Here is a 25,741-nt window from a genome sequence, read left to right on the forward strand (position 1 = left end):
TATTCCAACAAATAATTTTATTTGTGAATCACAGTTTGTTTCATAATTATTTTATTCCATGTTGTCTTCTAACCAACAAAAACATAAATATATATAAAAATAAATAAAATATCTACTAATAAAATGAACTATATATCTTGTAAAATATAAACAGCAACCATCTAATGCACAAAAAAATAAATGCAAGTAATAATTATAAAGAGGTTGACAATGCAATATTTATGGAAGTAAATGTACATGTACATATATAATGCACTTTGGTAAGTAAGATTTTAACATAGTGCAGGATATAGCAAAAAGCACTTATATGTATACAAATAATTTTGTAATATATTTAGGCAATATTCTAATCGACATAGACATTGTAGGCTCTGAAGAATGTTCAGCTCACTGCACTAATTTGTCTGTAAATGTACAATCTAATGTTTGACAAGGCCAGGATAAGGTATCTGTACTTTCTGTATCCAACTAACAAATGTGAAAGTTTTCAATAAAGTTTGTAAAAAACAATAATCTGTTTGTACACTCAAAAGGAAAGGAGAAAAGGCCTGAAATATTATGCTATTAAGCCAGTGAGAATTTAAGAGGTTTCAAATGCATTTTGTGCAATTATTACCCCAAAACAGCTTCAATTATGGCCTTATTTACAAGTCATTATTTGATAATCAGACCTTTCCCATTTCAATTCTCAATTTTATTTGTGTTGTTATCTAAAAGAGAGAAACCTTTTTTGATAAAAGCAGAAAAAAAGCATGGCCTGCAACACATATAACATAGTCATACATTATACTAGTAATAATTAAGCTTTGAAAACATTTCTGCTCTAGCTTCAAAGGCTTAAGTTGACAGTTATAAGACCCTTGAATTTCAGAACAAAAAGCATACATGGTTTTTGACTTCGATGTGTTTTAATCCCACTTTTCAGCACAGCTTTTGGGCTATTTCGTGATGGCAAAATTTTTATCGGTAGAGGAAGCCAGAATGCTTAGAGAAAACCACTGACCATCAATAGGAAAACTGAAAATCCTAGTCAATTAAAATTGGAGTCCAGTGCACCCGAATGAGATGGGGTTGAATAATTGGATTAAACAATGAACAATATTCTTCTTATTTTACCTACACAATTACAAAGTTTATACACACCCACATGTGATCAAATATCATCCTCACTCAGACAAACATGATCACTTTCATTCAAAAATATATGTCAAAAATGGTTTAAAAACAGAGAAACCAATCAAGGACGTGTATAAAAAGAGCAATTGATGTTTGATATGTTGATAGACATTAATTTACCTGTATAATCAGGTAACCATCCTAAGTTGTCTGGCATCTAATTATATCCTGGTTACCAATGATCTGGTACCGGATATCTACTTAGTGCCTATAATTACTGGTTACTAATACATTTGTAATCTGGTACTTGATATATCTACTTAGTGCCTATAACTACCGGTTACCAATAATCTGGTTACCTGATATCTACTACATGTTTTGTTGTAAGTGCCTGTCTATGCTATTTTGCTATTTTGACTTACATCTCTTATGACCAAAAAAATAGGGTATCTTTCGATTAAATTATCCACTAACCACTTGTTAAAATATTGTGGTTACCTAAGATCTACTTAAGGCCTGTCTATACAATTTTCTTATTGATCAGAAAACTATATATGTAAGTATAGGGTATCTTTTGATCTATATTAATTAAGGAAGCTGGCTTGTCATGTGTTAGATTTTTTGTCAGATTTCGAAATCCTTTGGTTTTATCCATTTGAATGCCTTGGAAATATTTGCCCGGTGACCCCCATTTTTCTTTTTGTAAATCTTTTACATGTATAACTATAAGCCATCTGTAAAGGCATTATAAAATTTTAATTACTTTTTAACAGTTTTTCAGAACTTCAACTTGTCAATGAAGCTATGAAAAGTGAAGAGAGAATATTTTCCCACCAATATTTCAATGGCTAATATCTTGAAAACAAGCACGGTGACCTAAATATTTTCTTTGCTCTTTGGATTCCTTTATTAATCCCGTATGTATATAAACCTGTGTCTTGAAAAGTTAATTACTTTGAAACTGAGAAGCGAACTCCCTTAAATGTAAAATCGTGTGTCTGCAATTTTCTTATTGAAAAATAGAAAACAAACATGAATGGGTAAAAATATTTTTGTATCCCTAATTATGGCATACTAAAAAAATATTTTCATAACACACTCGACAAAAAAACAAATAACAAACAAAAACCCTATATACTTTAAATTTAGAAATAATCATATGTATTTATTATTTTGATTTTTGAAAGAATGGGCGAAAAAGCGACATTAATTATTGCAATTTCATATGCATTATGATATATATATATATATATGGATCAGATATCAGAATGTGATCGAGTTCTTATTATTGTGATACTCACCTAATTACATTATTTGCATTAATAAAATTCTTGCAATAATTACTGAACTGATAGTGTCCACTTTATCAGTCTTAACAATAACAAGAATGTGTCCATAGTACACGGATGCCCCACTCGCACTATCATTTTAAATGTTCACTGGATCGTGAAATTGGGGTCAATACTTTAATTTGGCATTAAAATTAGAAAGATCATATCATAGTTAACATGTGTACTAAGTTTCAAGTTGATTGGACTTCAACTTCATCAAAAACTACCTTGACCAAAAACTTTAACCTGAGCTTCACACTATCTTCTTCTTTGTTCAGTGGACCATGAAATTGGGGTCAATACTTTAATTTGACATTAAAATTAGAAAGATCATATCATAGGGAACATTGTGTACTAAGTTTCAAATTGATTGGACTTCAACTTCATCAAAAACTACCTCGACCAAAAACTTTAACCTGAAGGGGGACGAACGAACGGACGAACGGAGGCACAGACCAGAAAACATAATGCCCCTCTACTATCGTAGGTGGGGCATAAAAATATAATGTAAACCGAAAATTAAACTAAAAGAAGATATTAGTCTCTTGAATATTTGGTGAATGTCTTTTTGTTTCTTTTTGAAAAATTAATAACTTGCATATACATTTTATATGGATCACAACATTATTTTAACATATATGAGACAGATATTAGGTGAACACTTAACACAACTGCACAAACATATATATGAACACAGACTAAAATACACAATTGAACATAACTTTTAAGTCCCATTTCATTCAATCATCATGTAAAAAGTTGTATAGGATTTAAAAGTCTACATGCTTTTATTGTTGATATTTTTTAAATCATACTACAGGACATTAGAATTCATTATAAAACAATTTCCAATAAAATTATATTCACAAGAAATAAAATTTGTATAGAATGCACTGTCAAATTGCATATAAATAGAGACAATTCCATAACTTACAATATAATGTACTGTTAAATTTCGGCTACTAAATTCAATACTTCTCTCATAAACAGACAATTTAGCACAATTACATTTTGTAACATATCACACAACTTAAAGGTTTTTTTTCTAGGGTTGCATTGTTTATTTTGATTACAATTGTAGAAGAGTGAATTTTTGTACGTCAAAGGAATGCATCGGTTATGCTTACCTTCATAAATTATATACAATGATTCACTAGTTTTTGGTTGGTATCAGTTTTCGTGGATGGATGAAAAATTACATTTTCCTAGATATTTAATATCATAGTCTTGATCAAAGTCTGCATACCAGCTTATAAAAATAATGGTATTTCTTTGTACATTTAAATTCATGTTCATTATCTATGAAATCCACAAAAAATGGTGTCCAGCCAATAATAATGAATCCACAGTACATATACATATGTCGTGTACAAGTTGCAATTTTGTACAAGTTAAAAATATTGTACATGTTATAATTTGTACAATGCCAAAATGTTATAACATGTATGAGGTACGGTACTTTTGTACATGTTATAACTTGTATTTTTGCATTGTACAAATTATAACATATACAAAATCGCAACTTGTACACGACATATATATTCATGTATATACAAAATATACTAAGATCAACATAAAATCAACAAGTCATCACAATTCAGCATCAGTAAATGGAATGTTTTTTTCTATAATTGGGACAAACTTACATAGAAAGACATAAATCATTTTTCTAGGACAATTAAAAACTGTGAAAATAATACTGAACATATGATGGACGGATATATGAATAATTTTTCAACATAAAATCTAAAGTTTATAGTGCATAGCACTAAACAATCTTTGTTACATCAAGATATTCAATATGGCAAACCAATAAAGGCATCTTATCTAGTCAGCAATCATTCAAACAGAAAAATTAACAAAAAATAAAGCGCCTAAATACAAGAACACCACCTTTGAATCATCATTTAAAAAAATTCAGCACAGGATCTCCTTTCACAGCCTAATTTGTAATAGGTAGAAAGTTTTTTGATGCTTTATATAAGAATACGAAACTTTTTCAATTACTTGTGAAAATTTAAAATAACAGCAAAAATCTTTCTTCTTCAAAATTTCAATGGATCAAGAAAACCGTTTCAGATTTGTGAATACATGTATAATTTTTTTCATAGATTTGATACATAAAGTAAATTGGAAACATGACACATTTAACTCCATAGGCTAATGAACAGATTCATAATTATAAGAAAATCTAAATAGAACCACAGATTCTAAAATCTAAATACTTAAAATGTATAGCGTCAATGCAATTTTGCATAGTATCCAATTGAGGGAATGATTAAATTGCATATTTAAACCCTGACCTGTCTATTGAATGAAAAAAATATAATTAACTCTCACCATTTAAATCTAAAACATTGTCTATGAAGTCTACCTTTTTGTATATTGGATTTTTTTTTTATTACTTGAAATTTATAATATAAATACAAAAGTACTGAGAAAATGCCAGATATTTCACAATCTTCAATGTCTCATTCATCTTATTTCTGCATCCATTCATTTTCACTGATATGTAAAAATCTCCCTTTCCTTAATATGCCCAACTATTTTGTTTTACTGTCTTCTGTCTTTTTTCCTTTACTCTTTCCTTTTTTCTTTCCCTTAATTTTTTTCTTTGCAAGTTCTCCTAGCCTAGCTTTTCTGTCTTCTGCCACTCTCTGTTTGTACATTATTTCATTAGCTCTGTCTACAATTGGTAATTTTAAGTGTTAGTCACAGGATATTATAGGATTAAACACCTTTTTAAAAGAATTTATTGGTGAATAAACTTGACCAATTCAATCACAAACAAATAAAAGTTTCGGACTTTTATGATATGTTTGTGAGTGACTTGGTCCAGTTTATACACCAATAAATTCCTTAAAATGGCGTTTAATCCTTATAATTCTTTAAGGTATGAGATTATGAATATATATATTATACACTTGTTACCTCTATCACACGTAAATTGTATATTTATGGCATTGCATAGGCCTGGTGCATGAATATATTTGTTGGTTGGCCAAAAAATATGTACTCAATGAAATTTTCTATCTGATAATAATAAACTGCAAAAACTCTTATTATCATTTAAACGAATGTTTTTGTGTATTATTGAATTTCACGATTAACTTGCAAAGAAAGTAAATTTTATTAACGTCAGTATTATTATTGCGGCCATCTTGTATACCTTGGGTACGAAAAGAAGTTCGGTCAACGTCGTCTATTGAAAAATAACCAACGTCAACATCAACTACCGTAAGTCCTCTCGGCCAATCATATCAATTTATTCCCTTATTTGCAAATCATATAAGAATTATTATTAACTATATCTGAATATGATAATGTTAAAATTTTGTCTTATTAATTTCTTTGGTATATGTTACATTTGCATACTATTGTATGTACAGACTGCTACTCGAATTCTGATAAAATATTCAATTTTTAAATCTTAATCACAAAATACATTTATAATAAAAGTTGATACATTTATTACATCAAATAATTTAGATATTATCAAAAAGTCACAAAAATAAATCAAGATGACATCAGATAGATAATGCTAACTTAGTTTATGCTATACATATTTCACTGGCTTTAAAATCTTTGTCATATTTCAGGGGGCATTCAGCCATTTTTAAAAGGGGGTTCTAACCTAGGATAAAGGAGGATCCAACCATATGTCCCCATTCAAAGGCACTTATTTTAACAAAAAAGGGTTCCAACACCAAGAAACCCCAATGATCCAACAAGGTATTATAGATTTTAATAAAAAAAAATCTGCTTAATGCTCCATAATATAATTTTATCCATAACTGCATTCAACTTTCACCATATGTGTATGATATGCCTATCTTCTACTTTAAGTATCTTTTTAAATAGATGGAATTTCAGTACTGAATCAATGTTATCACAAAATATAATATAAATGTTCAAATCTATTATTTTTTAATAATTAAAGGGACACCACTCAGGAACAATTAATCTTAATATTGAAAAGTAGTTTGTCTTGAGTCATTAAGACATACATGTACATGTATGTTCAAAAAAATTGTTTAATTATTTTTTTTAGCAATCTTGTCAAAATGTCTAATCAAAATTAATATATCTAGAAAGGCAGCTTGTTTTCCCATACACTGTGTAAAGTTTAGTGAAGATATGCTTATCTCTTGTGGAGAGTTATCTCAAATTGGCAATCATACCACATCTTATACTAAATTCATTTATGCTAATAAAAGTACTCTAAATCATCCAATCTTAATTTATAACAGGTAATACTCAAAAACTCCATTATCATATTCGTGTTTACAAAAAAAGCTGTTTGATGCCTGTTCTATGTTAGCCCCTGAGTAAAAATGTAAAACTTATTTTTCCTCATAGTCTATAAAACTTACTTAGAGCCCTTTCAGCAAGTCTCAGCTGTCTATATTCTATAGGTAACCATTCTTTAGGGTGACTAAGTAAGCTGAAAATATATTCATAATTTTAGATCAATCCATAAAATCTTAAATAAACCTTTTTTTTACAAAATTTTGGTAAAGATACTGTTAGCTTTTTTTTGCGATGACTTCTAGTTTTCAAAGTCTGTTAAAGAAGTTTTCTGATAAGATAGAGACCTAGGTTGAGAGTTGAGGCTGTCATAAATATGAGTATGTTTGTGTCATAGAATTTTTCTATATTTATTGTAAGCATTGAATTAACCCAGCTTATTGTATATCATTTAATATGAAAGGTAAAAAAGCATTGCTGAAACTGGCTATTGATAGGTTTCATCGGGTTGTTGTCTCTGACACATTCCCCATTTCCATTCTCAATATTATTCAATTGACACAATTTAAACAGAAGTTACTTCCCTTTTGTTGTCATGTTGAAGTTTTTAGTACATAATTTCATTTTGAAATCAGCCAAATTAAACATATTATACTGACTGCTTCTCTTCAGAAAGAGTTTTTTCAGAACAATTAAATTTCCTTTTAGCCTTGATTGATTCATTACAGTGATCTAAAAAGGTTCTAATATATCAGGCTTGTGTATATCTCCTGTTTCAATGTGGTTATAAATAAAAAAAAATATCAACTGTCTAAAAATGGTGACCAAGGAAAATAACTTAAACTCAAATAATTTCATTTGAAACCTATCTTTTACAAAGCATAACTGATGTAAACATTTATCTACTCTAACTAAAGTATACCAGTATGCACATAAAAAGATTTTAATTTTTCTTTCTAAAAATGTCATACCAAAGGTTATGATAAGGTGTTTAATTTTTGGTATTATTGTTAATCACAAAAGTCATCATTTTTCAATTATCAAAAAGCAAAACTGTCATAAATTGTTAACGTTTTAGGCTTGTAACAAAAGTATTTGTCCCAACTTACTTTGATGAAGAATTCTTAGGTAGTGTTGCATTCACTTCATAATGACATGTCCTCCCTGATGGAGGATATAAAGCCCTGAAAATACAACAACAAAAACTTACATGTTAATCTATTTTGAAATGCTTTCCACAGGTTTTGACATTTCAATTACATTGTACCTTTAACCAAAATTGTTATAACAATTACAATAAATTCAGAAAATATTTAGGATATTTTAATTATTGCAAAAATTGCAACTTGATACATTTATAATAAGGCCCATTTTCTATGATGACAGTATTATTTCTAGTTGTTGATTACATATGAAGAAGTAGGGTGTTATAATATACAATGTACTAGGGAAAACTTGAAATTAGAGATGGCAGTTCAAAAATTATGTTAAAATTCTTTCGAAGGTTTGAACTTTACAATTAATATAACATGTCTGAAGTGTTTATAGTTGGCTTTCTTGTTTTTTCATTGAGGCTAAATGAAAAAAAACAAGTGTGTCTCTTATTTCCCTACTTAGCTTATATTTTAAGCTTAGAAATAGCCTATCTTAAAAGTTTTTTTGGTCATTTTTCAATAAGCATGGTTAAAGACACAATGTAAAATAAAATTGTAAGATAAAAAAAAATCCCTACCTTCCTACCTACTTTATTTATTCAAGATTGAAAAGGAAAAACACATACAGTCAAACCTGGGTAAACCGGACCCTGAATAAACCGGATTCCTGTCTATTCCGGTCAAAAATTAAAGTCCCAAAATTTCCCCTTCATAACCTTTGTAAAAATACTCTCTATAAACCAGTCCCTGTGTATTCCGAATTCCGATCTCATTAGGAAGTCCCATTACACTTAATTGCATTATTAAATACCTGTCAAAACCGGTCTGTTTAATTAATTTAACTGTACATCATGATAAAGTATTGATCGATGTCTATCAACACAAATTTGTTTACACAAGAGGGTCCTTACGGGTATTAAACTATCGAGGCGTTAAACCGTGAACTTCTTGTAGTGAACTGTTTTCATAAACAATATTAAGTGGTCATTAAAATAATTTAGTTAAAACAAGAATGGAGACTTTATGTACGCCTAAAAAGAGAAAAAAAGATTTTGATAACAATCTTAATACACCGTCGCCGAAAAGGTCTCGCAAAGAACTTACATTGAAATTAAAGTACGATCTTATAACGGAATATGAAAAAACACCTAAGCCAACGCAAAAAGATCTTGCATTACAGTTTGGGATTGGCAAGACAACTGTTTCAGACATTTTAAAGAGAAGTGGTGAATATAAAACGATTTACGAGGACAACACAACATCTGCAAGAAAACGACATGATACGGGAAGTAAATACGGAGAGCTAAATGACTTAGTATTTCAGTGGTTCAAGCAAGCTAGAGCAAAAAACATTCCGTTGAGTGGTCCAATTATTCAGGAAAAGGCATTAGAATTGGCAGAAACCCTGGATTTAACTGATTTTAAGGCATCAAATGGGTGGTTAGAAAGCTGACGGTCAAAATTTTCGATTGGCTTTTTTAAAGTTTGTGGTGAAAGTGCCGATGTCGATCAAAGTGTAGTGGATGATTTCAAATCTAAACTGGAAAATATTGTCGGGGATTACACACCTGAAAATGTGTTTAACGCAGATGAAACGGGTTTATTCTTCAAAGCATTACCGGACAAAACACTTGGTCAAAAAGGGGAAGCATGCAAAGGTGGAAAATTAGCTAAAGAAAGAATAACAGTGATGCTAGCATGCAGTAGCACAGGAGAAAAGTTACCGCCGTTAGTGATTGGCAAGGCAAAGAAACCAAGATGTTTTAAAAACATAAACGTTAACAATTTGCCTGTCATTTGGCAATCTAGCAAAAAAGCGTAGATGACAACTTACGTCTTTACCGAATGGATACAGCAGATTAATAAAAAAATGAAATCTAAAAAGAGGAAAATATTATTGTTTCTTGACAATGCAACATCGCATTCTGATTCAGTTACACTAAGTAACGTGACGATTAAATTTTTCCCACCGAACACTACGTCTAAACTTCAGCCTTTAGATCTTGGGATTATTCGTGCATTCAAAGCCAGATACAGGAAGCATATGTTAAAACATGTCATAACAAAGATCGACAATTGCACTGACAACACTTCTTTGACAAAAGAAATTAATGTTCTCGATGCTGTTCATTGGATTGATAAATCTTGAAGTGATACGAAAGAATCAACAATCGCATCATGTTTCCGTAATGCTGGATTCCCCGTTGTGAACCCCGATGAAAATGTTGACCCTGACAATGAAGAAGACACGGATGATGACATTCCACTTTCGGAATTAATGGGGATGGTACGACAATTTTGCGGCAATGATGATATTTCGTTCGATGAAATGCTCGCTATTGAGGAAGCTATGCCTACGGAGGAAACATTTGACGGAGACTGGGAAAAAACTTTGGTTGAACAATTTAAAGAACGCGAGCATGACGCCAATGAAACGAGTGATAGCGAGAGTGAAGTTGACGAGCCTGAAATGGATGCTCCTGGTGCCGATTTCTCGTACGAGGACGTGTTGAAAAACATTAGATATATGATTAACTTTTCAAATTTGAAAGATGACCGAATATTAAAATTTCTTATGCCAATGAAAACTATGATAGAAGACACTATAGTTCGTAGCAAAATGGTCAAAAAGCAGGGAACACTTGACCTGTTTATGTTAAAATAATTGTACACATATCATGATTTAAACTTTATTAAATACATTTATTTTCAGCATTTTTGTTATTACATGTTTATATAGTTTTTAATTGGATTAGAACATTGCATTATAAAAATCCGACGTACATTCCTACACTTCCGGTAAATCAGAAAACCTGAATAAACCGACCCACTGTCCAAACCGGCCTATTTTCTTGGTCCCATAGCTGGCCGGTTTATACAGGTTTTACTGTATCATTTTATATGACCTTACAAAGGAAGGAATCATCACTATACACTCTAGTGACTTACCTTTCTAATGTTTCTGCCTTTATATTTACACCATTTGAAGCCAATTTGGCCTGAAGTTGCTGGCATTCAAGATTTTCTTCAGTATCAAAATCCTGTAACAATCAATTCAAAATATGATAAGCTCAATTTTTTTTTACATAGATTGACTGACAGACTGAAACATTCAAAGAGTTATTAGCTGCCAATTTCAAAACCATCATACAGACTAGAAATTTAATTAAGAAATAATTCATGTAGGCTGGAATATATCTTGATTTTACCATGGGTTGGCCCTTTATGACAAATATTTTACCCTGAGCAATATATTCAAGCCCCCATGAATTATTTCAATTCTAATAGGACAAATACAGCAAATGTTTTGGATCGAAGCGCTCTAGGTGAAGGCATTATTTGCCGTTCCCATAAATAAACGCACTATAAAATTGACGTAAAAAACCCCGGAGAAAACCGAATAAGTAACATGCTAAAACCATTTATAAATAACATTTTTAGATAGGTTTATATGAATCTAAATGAAAATTGTACTTATTTGTATACAAAAATGGCTTATATAACACATTTTATCATAGTTTGTTTAAGTTTCCTTGTTGTGATGATTTTCGGATTCAAAAGCGTATATTTTCCTGTAAAATGCTTATATTCTGACTTCATCCTTCTATTACGTTGGGAAATTCATTAATACAAAAAACATATGACGTGGGAGTATGATCAGAACAGCCCAAACAATATATTCATATTTTACCATGTTAGTGTACTCTAAGTGTTTGGAGGATGTCATGTTAGAATTATATTTATAAAATACTACAGTGTAAACTGCTTAATCCGAAACCTGAGTATTCCAACATCCTACTTTAACTGACACATTTTTCTAGTCCTAAAATAACGCTATCCTTGCAGAAAAAAAATGATTATTCCGACACCCTGCTTAATCCCACATTTTTTGCTGGTCCCCAAGCGTTCGACAATACAGGTTATACTGTGAAATATTTACCAGAATTTTAAAAGTTCCATATAATTTCTAATTCTATAAACAAACAATTTAAGAAAGGTTTGTTACAAATCATGTCGGAATAGAATATGTTCATAAATGTTCAATATATAATTTAAAAAAAAATATAAAATAAGAACTAATGATTATGTAAACTAATGCTGTTAAACAAACAATTTGAAGCAATACACATTATTCAGATATATTTTCAAATCTAATGTAGTTAAGAAAAGACAGAGTTCACATTCCTAGTTATCAAAAAAATAACATTAAAATCAATATCCTAAGATTGTTGTGTTTGTATAAATTCTTACATCATTAGGATTTTTGGAGGTTATGTATACAGGTTTACCGGTTCTTGGTCGCTCTGTCACTTTGAATTTACTGGCTGTCCGTAAAGGTTGAGCTGACCTCCCTCTTGCAAAGGCACCATATACCTCTGGACAAAAGAAAAACATATTCATTTTATACTGTCACAGCAAGGATTGACCTTGTGGGTCAAGAGGTCAATGTGATAAACAAGTTTATATCAATTGTATAACTATACATACATGTATAATATATATTATCACCAATGATTGATTTTTTAATCATGGTTTCTAAGTTTCCTCCACCAAAAAAACTGACCACTGCAAAACAAAATAGTAATAAGCCTGTCCCAAGTCAAGAGCCTTGCCAGTGGTTAAATTTGTTTATATCTTTTAGGTTCTTATTGTCCTTTGAAGAATTTAGTGTTGATGGCAGATCATTGCTTGTCTTGTCTCTGTTTATTTGATTTATTATTTTATGTTAAGAAGTTGAGATTCACATGGATTTAGAACATGACATATGATACACATTCAAAGCAGGATTGATGTGCTTCTTGTTTTATTCATATTTTATCATTCGATAGAAAACAAAATACATTGAGATACAACACTGTCTGCATTTTTTAAACTTGAGCATTACTTACTATTGGACAGTTTATCATTGTTAGGTAGCTGTACTGTTTGTGTGCTGACTTTTTTACTTTTTTCTTTACTGCAAATATATATGAAAATATATACAGTAGTGGCTTTAGCAGATTAAAATAGAAGTATATTTGATAGTATTAAACATCATTATTTTCATTAACAAAAATCTGTTTGCATCTCTGTTTAAAAATCTATATATCAAAATATAAGATGATAATTAGGATATTTCATATCAAAATAAAAGAAAACATGTCAAGGGACACACTTGACCCTGCTTGTAAATTTACAAGAGTAAATGCACTAATTCAAACCTATTGACATTGAACTCAGCATTTTTTTTGCTTTATAAAGGGACATAACTCTACATTGGAACTGACACCACCGAACTTGGTCTGTGTTTGGTTGTAATTAACATTGTGTATAAGTTTCAGAACATTTGGTTGAGGCAATATAAAGTATTAAGGGAATGTAAACTAAGTTTAGAATGTATGTAAGAACAGATAAACAGATTGAGAAGGGTAAACCTAAATGCCTCCTTTGCCTAGCAGCAGAGGTATTAATACAAATTTTAAAAATAAAATGCTGTCTTTTAAAATGACAGAGAAAATTTTGCTACATACATATTCAGTAAGAAACTGATCTATTGCTATAAATAATTCCTTTTTATCTATGTTTGAGCTTATTTAATCATGCTTATAGTACTTTTAAAGGACAATAGCAAAATCCATATGCAATCACATTTTACCTGTCTTTTGGACAATTACAGTGACCATGTGAATGAGCAGTTGATCTTTTCCCAGGACTTGTTTTTTCCGATAAAGATTTAAGTGGCTACAACAAAATTAAAAATTTGAATTACAATGATTAAGCTGATATAACATATATTATGAAGTGATTTGTCTTTATAAAGGAAGAGTAGTATGGGATTTTTTATTATTCACTAGAAAAACAAGAGTGCACATGCTGAAATGTCTTGCCTTCTTTGCTAATCATTGATATTATGTTGATAGTCCTAAGTATAAATCTTTATTACAACTGTTACATAAACTTAACATTAACCAAGAAAACTAAACATTGACCAATGAACAGTGAAAATGAGGTCAAGGTCATATAAATCATGCCAGACAGGCATGTACAGCTAACAATTCTTCCATTCAACAAATAAAGTTGACCCATTGCTTATAGTTTAAGAAAGACAGATCAAAACACAAAAACTTTACACTAAGCAATGAACCGTGAAAATGAGTTCAAGGTAAAATAAACCTGTGCCACTGACATATAGATCATAAAATATTTCCATACACCAAATATAGTTGACCTATTGCATATAGTACTAGAAAAATAGAACAAAACTCAAAAACTTAACTTTGACCGCTGAACCATGAAAATGAGGTCAAGGTCAGATGACACCTGTCGGCTAGTCATGTTCACCTTATAATCATTCCATACACCAAATATAGAAGACCTATTGCATACAGTATAGGAAAACCAGACCAAAACACAAAAACTTAACTATAACCACTGAACCATGAAAATGAGGTCAAGGTCAGAAGACACCTGTCAGTTGGACATGTACACCTTAACCCCTTCCATACAACGAATATACTAGACCTATTGCTTTTAGTATCTGAGATAGGACTTGACCACCAAAACTTAACCTTATTCAATGATCCATGAAATGAAGTCGAGGTCAAGTGAAAACTGTCTGACGGGCATGAGGACCTTGCACGTACGAACATACAAAATACAGTTATCCTATTACATATAATAAGAGAGAATTTAACATTACAAAAAATCTTAACTTATTTTTCAAGTAGTCACTGAACCATGAAAATGAGGTCAAGGACATTGGACATGTGACTGACAGAAACTTTGTAACATGATACATCTATATACAAAGTTACTTTAAGTATGAAGCACTCAGGTCTTTCACTTTCTAAAATATAAAGCTTTTAAGTCGCAGGCTCGACAAAAAGTCAATAAATATTTTACAGTAATCAAGTTTGATTTAAATGCTTAATATTAAAAATATATTACAAATTTTCTTGTTTCCTCTTTTACATACTTTGTAATGAAGTATCTTAGTGTTCCTCAGTGGAGTGGTTGGTTGTTTAAAGTGCTTATCGTTATAAGATTAACATCAGTTTATCATAAATATATATATTCTTGTAGCACACCCTGGTCATGTGCAATACATCTACCACTGTGCTGTAGAATAGTTAGTTTTTATTTGCCTTTAGATCAGTATATTTATATAGTAAAACAAAACACTACAGTTTTATTTCTCACCTTAATTGACCAGTGTTAAAATCCTTAAAACATTCAAATATAACAGGTCTTATTTATTTAATCCAAACAGTTTCCGGAGATGCTAAGGGAAGAGCATTTTCCAATCATAGCAAAAATTAACCTTTTTTTATTAATATTTTTTTCTGAAAAAACATAGGGTCAGTGCGTTTAAATTAGAGTTGGTTGAGAGACCAGAAACATACTCTTAATTAGAGTGGCCTAAGCAAGAAGCAAAGGAATATGCAATATGGTAATAGAGCATTTACCTTCTTAATTGATTTTATTTTTGGTGGCAAGCTTTCTGGTTGGGACAAATTCACAGTTTGGGAAGGTTTCCCTAAATGTCTTTCAATTATTTTTTCGATTTCTAAATCTTTTGAGGTTTTCAAATCTGCTTCATTTTCACTTCCTGATTCAGGACCAAAACTTAATTCAGACATTTTGTCTTCCTCATCTGTTTCTGAACCAATACATGTATGTTCCTCATAAGCCATCTCCATCGTCTTCAGAGATTTTCCGTTTTGTGTTATATTGTCATTTACATCTGTAGCAATTGTCTGGTTACTTGTTTCAGTCACATGTGTTGGCCTTTTCTCTTTAAATGCTGGTGTTGGTTTTCGCCATGAAGGTGCAGAAAATGGTCGTTGAACCTTGAAACAAGAAATAAATGCTCATTATAACAAAAAAGTCTAGAAATACTAATTATTTGAGTTTTTGAAATACAGTTAACTCTCGTTGTCTCGAACTCAGTTGACTCGAAATTTCGGATGAGTCGAAGTTTTCACGTGGTCCCGAACTTTATTCCATACAAAAGTATGTAATTCGACTCCTGATGAGTCAAAATTGGATGAGTCGAAATTTCGGTTGAGTCGAACTAAATTTACGGTCCCAAGGTTAACAAAAGCATTCAAAATTCATTTTTTATCTCGAACTAATACACATATGTCAAAACATGACCTCCGGGATTTTTAAAAATGGATTGAAGAGTTAATCTGACAATACACGTGTAATTAAATTTCCGGTCACTGAACACTATATTGATTTATGACATGCTATTTCCATGAGTGTTTACCTAAGATTATCTTTTATAGAATTTTTATAAATAATTAGTGATACATTGTTAATGTTCATGAACAAGTATTTAAAATGTTTACAAAACAATTAATTTGTGATTTACACTAATGAGCTTGGGTGTGTATAAAGTGAGGATTATGGCTTCCGTTGATGATCACCTAAAAACTACTTAAACGGCGTCTTTAATCTTGTTATATTTTCTTTTGAAAAGAAAGAGTGAGATAAAACAAAATGAATAGAAATCAAAATTTTCTTAAATCTCTTGTTTCCGAGAATAAACAATTTTGTCAGCTATAACCGACCTGAATAACGAAACTATCGATTGGAAATTACGCTCTTGGAAAAGTCATAGGATTTTTTTTTAATTGAATAAGTAAAAAAAATGTCATTACAATAATAAAAGACTGTGACATACAAATACATCGATCTGATACTAGAATATCGATCCCCTTGCCATATTCACCCGGATTTATTTTAGCTTTACCAAGCTAAGCAAGAGTTGTGTCCCTTAGATTGTCGAACTTCCGGTGTTTGTTTGAGTCGAACTACGTGTATCTCGAAATATTTTTCTGGTCCGGCTGACTTCGACATAACAGAGTCGACTGTATAATTATATCAATTAAAATTCAAAAACTTATTTCTTCTCAAATAAGAATAAACAAAAAGAAGCAAAGTAGCAAAAAATCATTTGGAAGAGTTGGCCAAAAAAAAAACCAATACATAAAATTAAAATAGCACTTAAATTATTTTTTGGTTTTATCTTCATCATCAAGACTCAAACTTGAATAATTGTGAGCATAGGATGTTTAAATAGAACTTATGTGACCAAAAAGCATCTAAAAATAAAAGTAAATTTATATGAGGTCAACTTTGCCTGAGGGAGTTAGAACCTTATACATGTAATCTTACTTTAAAGTGTTATTTACTTTGATATTTTATTCAATAGTTTGACTGACATAATTGAAAAATTCATACATTTTATTTTTCTAATAACTTAAAGATTGAAAAAAACCATTAATATAAAGTAACTTCATCAATTATGTTGGCACGGTTTAAGTAACTTTGAGTTACTTCCCTTTAACATGTTTAACCTGACTTGGTCCGTCCAGTTAAATATTCCAAATTAAACGTCTTACCACATTCCCAATGTCTCTTACAGAGATCGATACCTGTCCATACCTTTTTAAGACTTTCTTCGGGTTTTGTACTGTGTCCATTCTTAAGGACTTCATTATCTTTTTTTACACTACGGTTTCTGTTGATCTACAAGTGAAACAATTTACATTACATACAAAATCAACTAAAGAGGGCAATAAAGTTATTTGATTCAAATGAATCCAAATGTTTCTCAAGTTTATTTCAATGCATAGGACTAATTCTTAATTTAAGTTTTCATTTTCTATAATAAACTCAACAATTAGCAAAAATTATGATGTCTTAAAAACAAGGCATTTTTATACAAATAAAACTCCAGTGAAATTCAAATAATTATAATGAAAATGCATGTGAAATTAATTATCTTTTTTTTGCTTTCCATAGGTACACAGTTTTCTTGTATGACCATATTTGCTTAAATATTTACATTGCATGCATTGAAAAAATACTATAAATCTTACCATTTCACTAACAGGTCTAGGTTTTGATCTAACTCTAGTTGCCTCCCTTAGCTGTCTATCTTTTTCATATAATTCATTTGTTTGTTTATCAATATTACTTTGAACTTTTGTTTCTTTCATATCATTGCCAGATTCATCCAATTCTATTGTTTTGATTGTTTTAACAAGAGGAGATCCAGTTACCAACTGAGAGTTAAGTTTCTCCTTTTTCTGTGCTTTAACATTCGACTGATTTACTTGGCGTGAGAGCTCATAGTAATTTTTTGAAGGTTGTGATGTGGTTTTTGTTGTCATCCAAGGATCTAATTTATCTGGCGTAATAACTTCCTGTTGTTTTTCCTCATCACTGTCTGAAACTTGCATCTGCTGAACTAAAGTTATTACGTCTTTCTCACTTTTCAGTCCACGGTAACGCTTTCTCTTTTTGGCGTTATCCAAATCACAGTATGCAACTGTGACAGAACTTAATGGCGTAGTTGGTCTATTACTTGATGCTGATGCTGGTCTATTGCTTAAACTTTTATCACACTTTTTATGATCATTAGAGTTGAAGTTGAATTCCAGATTATCATTTTTTGGTTTTTCTGATCTTGTATAACTTTTATTGTTAGCCAAAGTTCTCGTTGTTTTTGATTCATGCTTCATTTCAGTTAATGAGACTGTCTTATTGCGTGAACTCACAGGAACTTCTTGTGTATTAGCACTTGAAACAGACAAAACTGATTGAAGCTCTTCCGTTTCTAGAATTTTCTCTGGTTTCTTTCTACTTAATTCTGATACCTTATGACCAGCATTTCTTGGAGTAATGTCAATAGTAACGTTTCTATCTTCACTGAATTTTACTGAGACTTTCTCTAGAGGATGGGGTTGGTATGAGTCAAACTCACTTCTTGGGGTATTAGTAACTTGTCCTGAATATTCAGAATCAGAATAATCATATGAATCATTGACATCCTCCTTCTCCCATGAGACCACATCACTTTCACCGTTAGCATGAATCTCCAGTTTGCTTTCCTTTGAAGTTAGACCATTTACATGGGTAAATGTGTATCCAGGCAAGTCATTTACACAATGGTTAGCAGACGACACGGTCTCTATGAAGTCATTGATAGATTCAGATTTCTTATCAGCATGTATGTGTTCTTCTGCCATGGTTAATAACCTGCAAAACATGAATACATTTTGAAAACCAGTCAACCATAAATACATTCTGAAAACTAGTCAACCATAAATACATTCTGAAAACCAGCAAAACAAAAATTATATCCATTCAGAAAACCATCAATATTAAATTCACTCTGAAATTTATGGTTACCAAATTGGTACTACCAATTTTACCAGATTTTATACTATGCTTTAAACATAAAGATTAAATACTTAACATTTTATCATTTTTTTATATTGATCTTTTCATTTTCACAGACACAACCACTTTAAAATGAGACAAACCATAAAATATCACAAAAAGTTCAGAGATTTTGATTTTTTTCATAGATATTGATACCCATCCACTGTTTTTATTTGTAATTCAATACTTTTCCTCTTGATCTTATACAAGAATAGTTTTTTTCCTGAAATTGTCATGGTAAATTGATAGGTATACTGTTCAGTAAAACATTTCTGAATTTTACCTTTTTCAACTATAAGAGCCTATAGTTTTGAGTTAATTTGCTAAAATTAATATTTCATGAGGCAAACACTTCTAAATGTGCTGTCAAATTCTTATGAAAGATTGAAATAAATTGATCTCAACCTGATTAATATTCATCCCACTGTTCTAGTCTGTAAATTCAGAAATTATTGTGTGCATTAATTAATGTGCATTTATTATTGGAAGAATGGATATAATGCGAGATTATTAATTGCGATTTCAGGAAAAGCTGCATACAGATATATGCATCAAATATTATAATGAAAGTATGTATCATTGCGATACCAACTAAGTTGCATTATTGGAATTACTAAAAACCTTGTAATAATTTCTGAATTTACAGTATGTTTTGCAATGGTGGTCATGTTTGCTGATGAATAAAAATCTTCAAGGAATATTGACAAAGTTTGGTTCAAATCTGTTCAATACTTTCAAAGGAAAAGATTTTTGAAAAAGTTAACAATAGAAATCAATAGCTCATCTGGAGTGTCAGTCTAGGTGAGCTCAAAATTGATAGCAATTTGAAAGAAAAATGGCTAACCAACCAGTGGCTAGAAATTAGAGTGCATCTTATCCATTGTATTTTATTACTATCAAATTTGTACCTCTCTGTGTCAAGCTCATCCTCATCTTCGTCTTCATCTTCTTCATCATACATTGTTGGTAACATAAGATGTATTGGTGCTGGGGGTACATGTAGTGGAGGTGTAGGTGTCCTAGGAGACTCAGCATGGGTGTACCTGAGTCTTGGAGAATTAGCAACATCATCAGTGGTACTGACAATCAAATAATGATATGTAATATGAATAAAACAGGCAGCAACCAAACAACATAAAATGAATTTGAATATTATAAATGTGTCAGCAACCAAACAACACAAAATGAAATTGAATATTATAAATGTGTCAGCAACCAAACAACACAAAATGAAATTGAATATTATTAATGTGTCAGCAACCAAACAACACAAAATGAAATTGAATATTATTAATGTGTCAGCAACCAAACAACACAAAATGAATTTGAATATTATTAATGTGTCAGCAACCAAACAACACAAGATGAAATTGAATATTATTAATGTGTCAGCAACCAAACAACACAAAATGAAATTGAATATTATTAATGTGTCAGCAACCAAACAACACAAAATGAAATTGAATATTATTAATGTGTCAGCAACCAAACAACACAAGATGAAATTGAATATTATTAATGTGTCAGCAACCAAACAACACAAAATGAAATTGAATATTATTAATGTGTCAGCAACCAAACAACACAAAATGAATTTGAATATTATTAATGTGTCAGCAACCAAACAACACAAAATGAATTTGAATATTATTAATGTGTCAGCAACCAAACAACACAAAATGAATTTGAATATTATTAATGTGTCAGCAACCAAACAACACAAAATGAAATTGAATATTATTAATGTGTCAGCAACCAAACAACACAAAATGAAATTGAATATTATTAATGTGTCAGCAACCAAACAACACAAAATGAAATTGAATATTATTAATGTGTCAGCAACCAAACAACACAAAATGAATTTGAATATTATTAATGTGTCAGCAACCAAACAACACAAAATGAAATTGAATATTATTAATGTGTCAGCAACCAAACAACACAAGATGAAATTGAATATTATTAATGTGTCAGCAACCAAACAACACAAAATGAAATTGAATATTATTAATGTGTCAGCAACCAAACAACACAAAATGAAATTGAATATTATAAATGTGTCAGCAACCAAACAAAACAAAATGAAATTGAATATTATTAATGTGTCAGCATGATGACTAGATGTTAATGATGGTAAAAATGTCATTTTTCTCATAAATTTAATCACTTTGATAGTTTAAGGAGAAATAAATCATGACAGTAAATGTTGATTTCTTTCCTTTATTCATTCTATTGATATTACTCCATGGCTTTGTTCTTCAAAATTCATATAAAGTTGTGGAGTTACCAATAAATGAGCTCTTCCTTTGGTTTTGTGTATTTTGCTATATGCATGTACTGATTTTGTGTCATGGATGGAATACCCCATACTTCTTCTTTCGTAATTCCCTCCTGTTTAGGAGCACTTGGATGAGACCGATAACCTTTCTTTCTATTCTTTATTATTTAACTTAGGATAGATTGATGATTGTGTAACATTTAGTGAAAGAGTAGGACAAGCAAAGAAGGATTTGAACAGAAATAACATAGAAAAATAAATTCCATCAAACTTCTGTGTAAAATAAATTTCAATAATATTTTATTTTGTTGTCAGATCTGTCATCAATATTTAGCCAACTGTTTTCGAGAATTACTAACTTGCTTTGCAAATCTACATCAATATGAAGTCTAGGTGTGCCTGCTGGTGCCGGAGGTGTTTTTCTAGCTGTATTAGACTTTAACAATTCTACAATTAAAAATTGTTTATCAATGTGTTAAAAACCCAACTTGATCTGCAATTAAATAACAAAGGTGTCTTAAAACTAAATTAGAGCAAGTTCTTTTTTTTCTTTCATTGAAATCAAAATACGGTAAATATAATTGAATGAATGTTATCAAGGATCAGTTTATCCTGTGCATACCAATATATAAAGACATAAACCTGAGAAACGTATTAAAAATATTCAATGAAAAGTTTCAAAATTAATTTATGCCTTTTATTTTACACTATGAAACTTGTGCACGTATATTTTACCTTGATTTGAGTCTGAAAATTTCATGCCAGCTGGAGGTCCAATCCATCCCGTTGTAGCTGAAAAGGCTTTTGGTGGTCTCCCTGTTGGATCAAATTTTGCTCCTTTTACTGAAATAACATTATGCTAAGCTCAGTAAACACACGTCATAAATTGTGGGCAGTAAATAAATAGATTTAAACCTAAAATAAACTTCCTGTGTGAATATTGTTTAAAGCAATAGTTGTGTTAAAATTAGTATCAAGGATTTCAACATTTCTGAGTCAAATAGTAAAAATTTTACTATCTTACTCTATTAACCTATAATTTAATGGCTGTATAACTCCTAAACAGTTTATATTTAAAAACACATGTAAGAGTGCACATGCTGAACTGTCTTGCCTTCATTACAAATCATTGATATTATGTTGATAGTCCTAAATATAAAGATTTATTACAACTGTCACATAAACTTAACATTAACCAAGAAAACTGAACATTGACTAATGAACCATGAAAATAAGATTAAGGTCAGATGAACCATGCCAGGCAGACATGTACATCTAACAATTCTTCCATACAACATATAGTTGACCTATTGCTGATAGTTTAAGAAAAACAGACCATAACACAAAAACTAAACTGAGCAATGAACCATGAAAATGGGGTCAAGGTCAAATAAAACCTGTGTCACTGACATAAAGATCATAAAATATTTCCATACACCAAATATAGTTGACCTATTGCATACAGTATTAGAAAAACAGACCAAAACTCAAAAACTTAACTTTGACCACTGAACAATGAAAATGAGGTCAAGGTCAGCTGACACCTGCCAGCTAGACATGTACACCTTACAATCATTCCATACACCAAATATAGTAGACCTATTGCATACTGTATAAGAAAAACAGACCAAAACACAAAAACTAAACTATAACCACTGAACCATGAAAATGAAGTCAAGGTCAGATGACACCTGCCAGTTGGACATGTACACCTTACAGTCCTTCCATACACCGAATATACTAGACCTATTGCTTATAGTATCTGAGATATGGACTTGACCACCAAAACTTAACCTTGTTCACTGATCCATGAAATGAGGTTGAGGTGAAAACTGTCTGACGGGCATGATGACCTTGCAAGTTACGCACATACCAAATATAGTTATCCTATTACTTATAATAAGAGAGAATTTAACTTTACAAAAAATCTTAACTTTTTTTCAAGTAGTCACTGAACCATGAAAATGAGGTCAAGGACATTAGACATGTGACTGACCGAAACTTCGTATCATGAGCATCTATATACAAAGTATGTCGAGCTTTCTGCGACAAAAGTTGCAGACTCTATAAAAACTGCAAAAATTCAAGACAACTGATAGTTTGAAAAAAGCTTAATTTTTGGATCAATTTGGCTGCATAGAGCATGTCCATCCTCCCTCTTTATAGTTGCTATTGTGTAAATCTATTTACATGTAGTGTCTCCCTAGAGCCTTTTACCATCATAATAATCTTATGTTATATTGCTTGAATGTCAATGTGATGCTACAATTTCTAGAAATGATATTTAATTTCTCTGTTTACCAGGAAGCTATTTGAATATGTTTACAAAACACATAAAAATAAGGTCCAGATGATATGGTCATATATTGCTTGTGCAAAAAAATAACATCAAAAGCTTGGTGTAACTATAAAAAATTAATGGGAGAATACTAAAACATTAACTACCAACCTGCAATGCCTGGCGAATGTTGGACACATTCTTCTTTAGCACTTTGAGGGCGTTGTTTTTTACCAGTAGGAGGGTGATGTTTCCTAGCTGATGTTTTAGCACTTGATGGCCTTGATGATGCTTTTGTGTTGGCTTTAAGAAGGTCAGGTATGGATGCATTACTTCCCCTGAAATAAAGATTCCCATGTCTTGTAATGACTCACCTGGTTACTCATCATGATGCTAAACATATTTATCTAAATTAAATATTTCTTTAAGAGTAACACAAAGTTTCATTTACAGATCTACAAATGCTAAAATATCATATGATAAATGAAATCAGATGTGTCAAGTGAGATTCTGAAAATTACATCCCTTGTCAGTAAATAAATGATGGAGTTGTCAGTTTTTTTTCAATTTATGTGTTTTGAATGTCCACTTAGTATTTTCAGGCTTTTTATCTTTGAAAATGTTAATAGATTGACATTCACTGATTATTATAAATGTTTTTTTTTTGTTTTTTTTTTAAATATAACTGATGATCAGTAGTTGTCGTTTGTTGTTGTGGTTCATAAGTGTTTCTCGTTCTTGCTTTTTTTTATATATAGATTAGACTTGGTTTTCCAGTTTGAATGGTTTTAAGTTAGTAATTTTTAGGGGCCCTTTATAGCTTCCTGTTTGGTGTGAGCCAATGCAAGGCTCTTTGTTGAAGACCGTACTTTGACCTATAATGGTTTACTTTTATAAATTGTGACTTGGATTGAGAGTTGTCTCATTCATTTGTCATTGGCACTCATACCACATCTTCCTATATCTAACTTGCCATATTAATTACATTTGTTTTATATGCACCCATCATTTCAACAACTATTTTATATTCTCCTTCTTTGATTTCTTCGAGGCAAGATACTGCCTTCCCCTCCACAAAAAAATAAAATCAGAATTCCATAAAATAATGTACTTTCATAGAATCTTAAATACATGTATATTACCAGGCAGTTCTCTGAGAACTAACAGATTGTATTACAGGTTCTGGCACTAGGTTGGTAAAACTGTTACTTCTCTGTGATGTTAAATTGGTAGCTTTCAGGTCCTTTTTATTTGCCAATCCAAAGTTATACACAGACATTGGTTTGACCTGCTGGAGATGGTTTAGTGATACATTTGATGATTTCAGCCACTTCTAAAAAAAAAACATGTTGGTACATAAACATTGTATTATTGTATATAAAAGCATTCACAACTGATAAAGACAGACAATGTAATGACAAATCCTGAATCTGAATATGTTTCACTCACTCAGTGTGAACATACCTTAATTATAATTCAGGATCATTAGATTAAATGAGATCAACAAAAGTGATAGAACATAGTATAGACCAAGTCTACATAATCATGACATCTTTTGATGATATTTTTCAATTTTGAAATTTACAGATCACCAATCATGCTAATTGTCTTAGGAAAATATATATCATGCATATATACAAATGGGATATGCAGTGGGATATGCAGTGGCAGATCCAGATCTTTTCATAAGGGTGTATAGGATAGTCTATAGGCTATAGCTAGTCTGAATAATAATGATGTCTTGCAAGGCTATTTTTTTTTCTGTGAGGGGTCACAGAAAAAAAATAAAAATAGACTTGAATGTCATAACTATTTAGACAAGCCTATAGCCTGAGTATAGCCATAATCATAGGTCTTAGCAAAAATTAGCTGCTCTTAGGCCTAAGAGCTACGGTTCCGCAGCTAAGCAAAAATAAACAATTTTCTTTAGTTTCAAACAATTACAGTAGAATTAGCTTTTCTTGATTGCTCTGCTTCAGCCCCATATTCATCACTACTGTACGGATCGGCTAAGTCATCCATTTATTTGCCTGTTATCAATGACATTATAAAAGGAAAAGTTATAAAAATAATTAGTAGAAGGCAGCCATATTGTTTACAATGGTTTCAAGTCGTA

At 30.9% G+C, this 25,741-nt stretch overlaps 1 protein-coding gene across 1 annotated transcript; it reads right to left on the reverse strand.

The window, feature by feature from the left end:
• Positions 1-25,735, reverse strand: LOC143062671 (uncharacterized). The gene is made up of 16 exons (XM_076234401.1): positions 25,570-25,735; positions 24,768-24,958; positions 23,797-23,963; positions 22,083-22,190; positions 21,707-21,794; positions 19,975-20,145; positions 17,719-18,880; positions 17,282-17,365; positions 15,295-15,678; positions 13,485-13,570; positions 12,739-12,806; positions 12,101-12,225; positions 10,799-10,890; positions 7,805-7,879; positions 6,821-6,891; positions 1-5,133 (listed from the first exon to the last, which is right to left on the reverse strand). Exons 1-16 carry the CDS (start codon positions 25,645-25,647, stop codon positions 4,991-4,993), a joined length of 3,093 nt encoding a protein of 1,030 aa, XP_076090516.1. The 5' UTR covers positions 25,648-25,735; the 3' UTR covers positions 1-4,990.
• Positions 25,736-25,741: the final 6 nt, after the last annotated feature.

Source organism: Mytilus galloprovincialis, chromosome 2, assembly GCF_965363235.1.
Source record: "Mytilus galloprovincialis chromosome 2, xbMytGall1.hap1.1, whole genome shotgun sequence".
Classification (NCBI taxonomy): Eukaryota; Metazoa; Mollusca; class Bivalvia; order Mytilida; family Mytilidae; genus Mytilus; species Mytilus galloprovincialis.